Source organism: Chanos chanos, chromosome 7 (genome assembly GCF_902362185.1).
Source record: "Chanos chanos chromosome 7, fChaCha1.1, whole genome shotgun sequence".
Classification (NCBI taxonomy): domain Eukaryota; kingdom Metazoa; phylum Chordata; class Actinopteri; order Gonorynchiformes; family Chanidae; genus Chanos; species Chanos chanos.
In genome coordinates, this window is record NC_044501.1 from 2722211 (window position 1) to 2731658 (window position 9448).

Below are 9448 nucleotides of genomic sequence, written 5' to 3' on the forward strand. Positions count from 1 at the left end.
GTGTATGTGATAAATTATTTCCAGGTTGCTGAATGTGGTGATCCAGGAACTTATTTCGCTGGAAGTATTGAATTTGAAGAGTATTATTGTACTTGCTGCTTAAATTCTATTATTTAATATATGTTAAGGCAAATGGAGAGTTATTTTGAATAATGTATCGGTTCAGTGTTCAGAGCGCTGAATTACAGTTTTTCAGAATGAAGTTATTCTGAAAAACTCTATAGTTCAGCACCCTGAACTATGAACCTACACTGAACCTATACTGAACACTAACAGTTCTGTAATTCCACTGAGTTCAGGTTCTGAAATAAGGTTATGGTCACAAGTAAGTGATAGCAGTATTAAGTCTAAAATTTACAGGGAACTAGAAAAAGCACAGATGTCTGCAGGACTAGAAAAAGCAAAGATGTCTGCAGGACTAGAAAAAGCAGAGATGAGTGTTAGGGATGTCATCAGATCCTAAATGTGAAGATACTCAGCCACTAGGGAGGTTTGGATTCTGGTGTAAGAACTCAAGTTAAGATTTGCTGTAGTATGTCACCTGTGAAGAATGACAACCAGTCAAGTCAGTACTCCAGTACTTACTGTAAATGAAATGTTAATGATTTTATCTCTCTCTCTCACTCTCTCTCTCTCTCTCTCTCTCTCTTTCTCTCTCTCTCTCTCTCTCTCTCTCACACTCTCTTGAGACTTAATGGCTGTAATCTCACTGCAGAGTCCTGTTTAACTCAGTATATGTATTTAAATAAATGGACGACTTAACCATTGTTGGTAAAATAGGAAGGTATGGCTTTGAGAAAGCAGTGGAAACTTGGTAGTGTCATTCAGGGCTCTAGTGCTTTATGATGGAAGACAGTGAATTGAGAGAAAAAGTGAATGAGGTAGGTGAGAGCCATTTTGTTATTTTGTTTGGATCAAATGCTGGGTTAACGTTTTAATCATTTGCCTCATTCTTCAGTTACAGGTGAGTTTGATAGTTAACACACAATTTTCTTTGTTTTTTTGTGTTTTTTTTTTTTTTTTTAGTGGTACATGTTTGGATCTTGGATATGGTGTTCATTTTTTTATACATGTCTCATTGTGTGTTAGCACATCGTTTTGGTTTACTACTGTTACCTGCTTGAATGTTTATGAATATGTGACTATGACTCTGAGTATGTAATTATAGGCGCTTTCGCACCGAACAGTTCTAGGGTCTAATTCGATAGGAACTACCCCCTGTGGAGCTTCCCCTAGAACTACATTCGTTCTAGGGCCTTTTTTCTGTTTGCTTTCGCACCGCCAGTAGGAACGCTGAAGTGACGTGATATCTGTGTTTGTCATTAGTCTCTGTGGACTGCAGTGTAGAGTACAGAATCATTTACATCTCAAGTTACAAAATTCCACTGTATTCCACTGTAAGAGATGTTCTCTCTCTCTCTCTCTCTCCAGACTTGCTGGCTGTAAACTCACTGAACAGTCCTGTGTAGCTGTAGTCTCAGTTCTACAGTCAGTAAACTGTCCCCTGAAAGAATTGGACCTGAGTAACAATGACCTTCAGGATTCAGGAGTGAAGTTGCTCTGTGTGGAACTGGAGAATCCACACTGTAAACTGGAGATACTGAGGTCAGTATTAGTCTGTCATTGAAAATATATCATTTATAATATATTTTGTGACATTTCTGTACACTTGATTTGCCCTTGTTTTAGATCTCTACCTGTTTCTTTAGTATTATTTAGTAATTGTAAATACAATATTTATAATATGTTTTGTGTGATTTCTTTACACTGGACTTACCGGTATTGTATGTGTATAGCTGAATAAACTTGAATTAAGCTTGAGTTTGCTTAACTATTCATATCAGTTTTCATGTCCTTTCTCATGTGTCTTTTCCCATGTTGTCTGGATTATAATGATCCCTTGATATGTTGATTACTGTACTGAAATCTTGCTGTGTCCCTGTGTGAGACAGAATACATGACAGGAGAGTTTTCAGAGAGGCAGAAACATTTAAGCATTATATTATACAGGGACATCAGACACTTCATATTGTAAAGAGGTCATTTGACAGCTAACAGAGTTAAACACAGAATTTAACACATTGTTTCAGTCCCAGACAGTCAGGTCCACACACTGACACAACAGTTTTGTTTGTTTCTCTGTTTTTGATTGGATTCCTCAATCATGAAGAGTTAGAGTAAATAGACCTGTGTGTTGTGCAGGGCTATTGATCTAAAGGTTAAAACCTGTGTGATATATTGAGCTGTATCATCTGACAAAGCAAAGAGAAAGAAACTGGTTAACACTGACCCTAAATGAAACATGTTCATGTATGTTCATTTAGATCATTAATATCCCAGATGCATTTTCATTATGAAGAAGATGAATTCATATAAACGTGCTCAATTCATGCAGATTTGTAATATATTAGCTGATCTCTCTCTCTCTCTCTCTCTCTCTCTCTCTCTCTCTCTCTCTTTCTCTCTCTCTCTCTCTCTCTCCAGACTTGCTGCTTGTAAACTCACTGAACAGTCCTGTGAAGCTGTAGCCTCAGTTCTACAGTCAGTAAACTGTCCCCTGAGAGAACTGGACCTGAGTAACAATGACCTTCAGGATTCAGGAGTGAAGTCACTCTGTGTTGGATTGAGGAAGCCACACTGTAAACTGGAGATACTGAGGTCAGTATTAGTGAAAAGATATTTTTAATAAAATGTTTTGTGTCATTTATTTACACTGGATGTGCTTATCAGTTTCATGCCTTACCTTGTGTATCTTTTCCTGTTGTCTGGATTAAAATGATCTCTTGTTATGTTGATTTATATGCTGAAATCTTGCTGTGCTGTGTCCCAGTGTGAGACAGAAGACATCACAGGATAAAACTGTATTCCACAACCAGTTTACATTTTACTTGTTCATATTTAACCACTGTACTATGCAGGGGCATCAAGAACCTCATATTTAAAGAGATCGGCCAATGGTAGTTTACTGAATTTGCACTGTAATAAAACACACAGCATGATTATATAAGAAACATCGGAATGACATCGTCCATCCTATAAACCCGCAAACGAGAAATATGTCTTTTACGGAAATAGGCAGCTGGGATCAGGGGGTCAGGAGGGAGACAAGTTCATTAGGCATTCTGAAGATATAGACGGTACTGTAATATTCTGATCACATATGGTGAGCAGAAAAAGAATTAAAGCCATTTTACGCGCAGACATCACCGAACCGTAAGCAGTGAAAGAATGTTTTCACAACAGACGTCTATGCATAACCAAAAAAGATGTTTCTAGGTTGTCATCGCTTGGCAACCTAAAAGTCAATAGCAAATCGAGAGACTGATTTCTAAAACAGCCAAAACAGCCAGTGTGCACGGAATGTTTCTGAGGTAAATGTTGAAGTAAGTGTCAGAAAAGATTCGAAATAACAAGCCCGCTTTCCTGGTCCTCCATACGTTAAAACACAATGTAAATATGCGTTTTGTGAAGTTTATTGCATTAGTAATCAGAGAAATATTTAAATGATCCGTTTAGAGTTGTGTTCAAATGGTTTTCTAATTTGGCTGAGATATGTGTTATCTATAGCATGTGTGGGGATTTTCATTCCACATCTGACAGAGAGTAGATGTAACCGGCACGTATTGAAAAGACTAGAAATCACAACAGTACAGTCCACTTTCTGTGTCGTGTATCCACATAATGAATGGATTCTTTCTGTGTATTTTAATGAAGAGGTAATCAGACAAATATTTTGACTATCCGTCTTTACTGGCGCTCAAACAATTTTGTAATTAGTCTCTGATTCGTTAGCTATAGCATGTGAGGGGATTTTCATTCCGAACCTGACAGTCAATAGAAAACCCGACCGACTCATTTCTCAAACCCGCCAACTGAAGTAAAAACTGGAGAAGGCGAAAGAGTCCAGTTTGTCAGAAATGACAGCAGCATCTAATTCACTGTTCATTAACATTCAAAGTAAGTTTTCTTCCCTCAAGCAACATAAAAATAAAGTAGTCACTTTATCCGTTGAGATGTGTGTTCAGACGGTTTTGCATGTGACACAGCGTTTCCATTTTCAGCGACCGGAGAACTCTTCGACTGAAATCAGTTTTTCACCAGGAGATTGTAGTCTGTTCTGTTCATATTGATCAATAATTCAGTATACGTGTTTAAATAAAAGGACAACTGAGCATTTGTGGGTAAATTAGAGAATTATGCCCATATGGCTTTGAGAAAGCAGTGGAAACTTGCTAGGAATCAGGGGTCGTGTGGTATACAATGGAAGATGGTGAATTGACAGAAAAAGCGAAGTTATTTCCTTCGGAACGAGTGGTAATATGTAGCATTTTGCCTTTTACGTCACCTGCAGATAAATTTGATAGTTAACAGTTTTCTTTGATGTTTTTACTGGAACATGGGTTGATCTTGGATCTGCTAGTGATTAGCTTATTTTAAAACTAGTCTTACTGTATGTTTTTAATTATGTCATTTTGGATGACTACTGTCACCTAGTTAAATATATATGAACATGACTTTGAATATATAATTATATATGTGCTTGTCTTCTCTCTCTCTCTCTCTCTCTCTCTCTCTCTCTCTCTCTCTCTCTCTCTCTCTCTCTCCAGACTTGCTGGTTGTAAACTCACTGAACAGTCCTGTGAAGCTGTAGCCTCAGTTCTACAGTCAGTAAACTGTCCCCTGAAAGAACTGGACCTGAGTAACAATGAGCTTCAGAATTCAGGAGTGAAGATGCTCTGTGTGGAACTGGAGAATCCACACTGTAAACTGGAGATACTGAGGTCAGTATTAGTCAGTTATTGAAAATACAACATTTATAATATGTTTTGTCTGAGTTGTTTTATGCAGGGATCCAGACTAACTTTTTTCGGAAACATCCTAGAACTGTCCTGAAACTTTGTCTCAACTATCCCAAAGTGAAAACTGACTGTCCCAAATATGACATTGCTTTTGTTTCCATAAGTGTTACATTTATTTCTCAGATGAAGTGTTTGTGTTGCCATGATACCATCAGTCATTTTTAAAAAGCTTTACAATCTTGACTCTCTGTAGTTATGGATAGTGTTTTATACCACGTATTTGTAAGAATAATACAATTACACAGACAGCAGTAAGTGTCGACCTCAATCTGAAAATTCATTTACTGCAAATTGCAGATTTTGTGTGTGTGTGTGTGTGTGTGTGTGTGTGTGTGACACGTTTAATAACAGAACGTGAATTGCTCCAATATTCTGCTTAGATAGTGTTTCGAATTTACCGAATGATAGTTTCCGACAGGTTGCCTCCAATCTTTGGCAACTAGCTAACTGTTACATTAATTTAGCCTATAAACTGTAAGTTGAGTTAAATCTCTTAGCATTGTCAGGACAGTCATGGTCTGAGCAGAATATCAGAACAACTCAAAATACACTATGGCTGGGTAATGCAGGCTAGGCTGACCTTGACCATTTCCAATACATAACATTAATTAATGAAAAGAAAGTAGCCTGAGGTCTTTGTCTTGCCTCTCACAGGAGCAAAGCTTTGTTTAATTTTAGTTAATTGAGCTTTTTACACTCATATTTTCACTCATAACTTGTGTATGTTGCATAAATTTGTTTCCTTTCAATTTTGAAGTTTCAGAGGTTAAGGTTACGAGGACAGTCTAAAATGCTTAACAACGCTTAACTCAAACGCTTAACGTGTTTTGAAGTACCAAATATGACAGGTAGACACTTCAGACTGCTGACATTTCTAGCTATTCCATAGTACTACATCCAAAACATTGAGAACGCTATCTGAAGGGAAATATCTTAAATATTTATTAAGAGTTTCCTTTGCCCTTATCCGCTTAATGAGCGACAACATACCTAAAATCATAACTAGAGACTCCAAATCTTCCAAGATTATAGCTGTCCTTAAGCACTAACTATATCCAAAAGCTTGAGAATGTAGTTAGGAGGGAAATATATTGAATACTCATTAAGCCTTGTCTTTGGGCACATCCACTTGACTTTACACAACATAAATGCTTGTGCTTTTATCCGCAGAGAAAACGCTTTAATCAGTATTCAGAGTATTTCATCAGTATCCAGAGTATCAGTATTCAGAGTATTCAGTATTCAGAGTATCAGTATTCAGAGTATTCAGTATTCAGAGTATTCAGTATTCAGAGTATTCAGTATTCAGAGTATCAGTATTCAGAGTATTCAGTATTCAGAGTATTCAGTATTCAGAGTATCAGTATTCAGAGTATCAGTATTCAGAGTATTCAGTATTCAGAGTATTCAGTATTCAGAGTATCAGTATTCAGAGTATCAGTATTCAGAGTATTTCAGAATGTGGCCAGGAGGGAACATTCTCAAGCTTTTGGATATAGCCAGTTATAGTTTTATAGTTTATAGTTTTATTTATGCTCTCTTCTTCCGAGATGATTTGAGCTGCCAGGTTAACGTTAATTAAAATGTTTAACGTTCAGTTTCCAAAGGAGGGGGGCTATTGGCAGGGTAGCATTACCTGTATGTACCGAAATTACTTGTGCAGTCATTTGTCCTTGACATTAGCATCTCGTTATTAATCATCAACAAAAATGTTTTGCCACAGTTTTTATTTTCAAACGTTCTTTTATGTACTTATCGTCTCGTTGGTTTTTTTCAGAAGAAAAATGTGCCTCATAACTATTGTCATGATGAAATATTAATATTACAGAGACCTGTCAATTACTATATACTGCAAAAATGTATCTGTGTGTTAGAACAATGAGCATTTATTATGTAGAGGACCAGGGGTGTATAAAGTAGAAGTAGCACTCTTGCAAAAAAAGAAAAAAAAAACCCTACTCTAATCAGAGTTAAGGTCTCCCTCCTGAAAAGTACTTAAGTAAGAGTAAAATAGTCACTCATCTACAATTTACAAATACGGTTGTCAGTTTAACTCTACTTAGAGTACTTTTTTTTTTTTAGCATGAGTACTCCTGGTTTTACTTTGTACACCCCTGTAGAAGAAAACACCAGTTATCCACCGCTCCATAAGAGAGTTTATCTTGTATATCCCCGCACACGTCCAAGGAAGTCTGTCTCAGTGTATGAAAAAGCTCTGTATTCCTTAGCCCGAGGGAGAACTGCACTTTGCCTCTGTTTAATGTGTATGACACCTAACAGCTCTCCATAAGGAGACTCCAAATTTCCCGTACAATGGGCAAAGAAAACACTTAATGAATAATTAAAATATTTCTCTTCTGACTACATTCTCAAGCTCTTGGATATATACAGTACTATGGAATAGCTATGAAGGTCAGCAGTTTGGAGTGTCTACCTTTCATATTTGGTACTTTAAAAAGTGTTGAAGCATTTTTCACTTCTAGCGATGTTAAGCGTTTTAAATTGTCCCAAGTTATGTGTAAAAATGACTGAAGCAAAGAGGAGGAGGCTCAGAGACTTCTTCAGAAGGAACATCAGACATCACTGCTGATCTGGTTTAGCTAGGCACATGTGCAAAAGCCATTGTATCTTTTGGAAGCAAAATATTCACTAAGTATTCCAACCAAGATTTCCCTTCGCGGTCTAAAAGTACCAAACTGAATGGCCAAGCTTGTTCAAGTTTATTGTCCCTTGACACATTTATAAACTTTTGTCAGATTCGTCATCATACAGTTTTTCAAATGATATCAGTCAGATTTTGTAGTCTATGTGCACACACATGTGCACCCATGACAGCCCTGAAACCACAGAGCCCCCCCATATAACAAATCCCAGTTTAACCTCTGTGTGTGTGTGTGTGTGTGTGTGTGTGTGTGTGTGTGTGTGAGAGAGAGAGAGAGAGAGAGAGAGAGTGTGTGTGTGTATGTTTGTCAGTAAAGAGGTGTTTGTGTGTGCGTGTGTGTCTGTGCATACATACAGAAGAGAGATTATATCTGTGTGTGTTTATGTGACAAAGAGAGTGTGTGTTCTTTTTTATATAAATGAATGAGTGAATTTTGAAGTGTTTCTGTACACACATACATCCGATCATTATCAATCATTAGAGAAAGAGAAAAAGAACTTGTGTGTGTGTGTGTGTGTCTCATTCATTATCCTGTTCTGCTTTTTATTTCAGTGTCGATGTTGGAGTGATGATTAAAAAGCGACAAGTACTAATAAAGTGTAAGTACACACCACACACGCACACACACACGCACACACACAGATGAGAGTGTGTGATATGTTTTCTCCTTTAATTTCTCTTCTTCTCTGTAGATGCCTGTGATCTCACACTGGACCCAAACACAATGAACACAGAAATCTCTCTGTCTAAGGGGAACAAAAAGGTGACACATGTTGAAGAGAAACAGTCGTATCCTGATCATCCAGAGAGATTTGATGGCTGTCGTCAGGTCATGTGCAGAGAGAGTCTGACTGGACGCTGTTACTGGGAGACTGAGTGGAGTGGAGATTATGCTGTTACATCAGTGACATATAAAGGAATCAGGAGGAAAGGAGAGAGTAATGACTGTAGGTTTGGATTCAATGAAAAGTCCTGGAGTCTGTACTGCTATCATAACAGATACACTGCCCGTCACAATAAACAGAGAACTGTCATACCTGCCCCCCCCTCACACACACACAGAGTAGGAGTGTATCTGGACTGCTCGTCTGGAACTGTGTCCTTCTACAATGTCTCCTCTGACACACACACACTCACACACATACACACATTCCACTCCACATTCACTGAGCCCCTCTATGCAGGGTTTAGTGTTACTATGTGTCTCTGTGTTAGATAAAATAAATAAACACACACACTCTGACATACTCATGTGTGTATATATATGTATATATATATATATATAAATATATATATATATACACACACACACACACACACACACACACACACACACACACACACACACACAGAGAAACACAAATGTGTGTGTATGAAGTACAGCCAGAGTTTTATTTATGTATCAGAGTTTTATTTATGTATCAGAGTTTTATTTATGTATCAGAAATCTGTCACTGTAATAATAAACAGTTGTTAGTTAATTCACAAAAAATCGTGGAGATTTGTTTTTGTTTTGTCCATTTTCTTTTAAATTCTTGTTTATTTGTTTTTATTTTATTTCAAACACAATATAAACATGTACATGTCAGAGAGAATAGCACAAATGAAATATCATTAAATATAAAAACTTTGAAACTGTTCCTGATGCTGAGCACACACACACACTCACTCTTTTGCACTCTCGCTGTTTTACACAGACACACACACACACAATTACTCAATCATTCACAACCTCTCTCACACACACAAATAAACACACGTATCCACTCTCACACAAATACACACACATTCACTCTTTTTCATTCTCTCTCTCTCTCTCTCTCTCTCTCTCTCTCTCTCTCTCTTACACACACACACACACACACACACTGTATTTCACTCTCATACACCTATGTATATGTTGTCTCTCTCTAACACACACACTCTC

General features: G+C 37.3%; 1 protein-coding gene across 1 annotated transcript in view; it reads left to right on the forward strand.

The window, feature by feature from the left end:
- Positions 1 to 1510: 1510 nt before the first annotated feature.
- Positions 1511 to 9448, forward strand: part of LOC115817616 (NACHT, LRR and PYD domains-containing protein 12-like) — a gene marked incomplete at both ends in the record, with an annotated part of 21639 nt that continues 13701 nt past the window's right edge. Inside the window, 3 exons of the mRNA XM_030780945.1 lie at positions 1511 to 1605; positions 2485 to 2658; positions 4608 to 4781. Coding sequence (XP_030636805.1) covers positions 1511 to 1605; positions 2485 to 2658; positions 4608 to 4781 — 443 coding nt within the window. The remainder of the gene's footprint in view (positions 1606 to 2484; positions 2659 to 4607; positions 4782 to 9448) is intronic.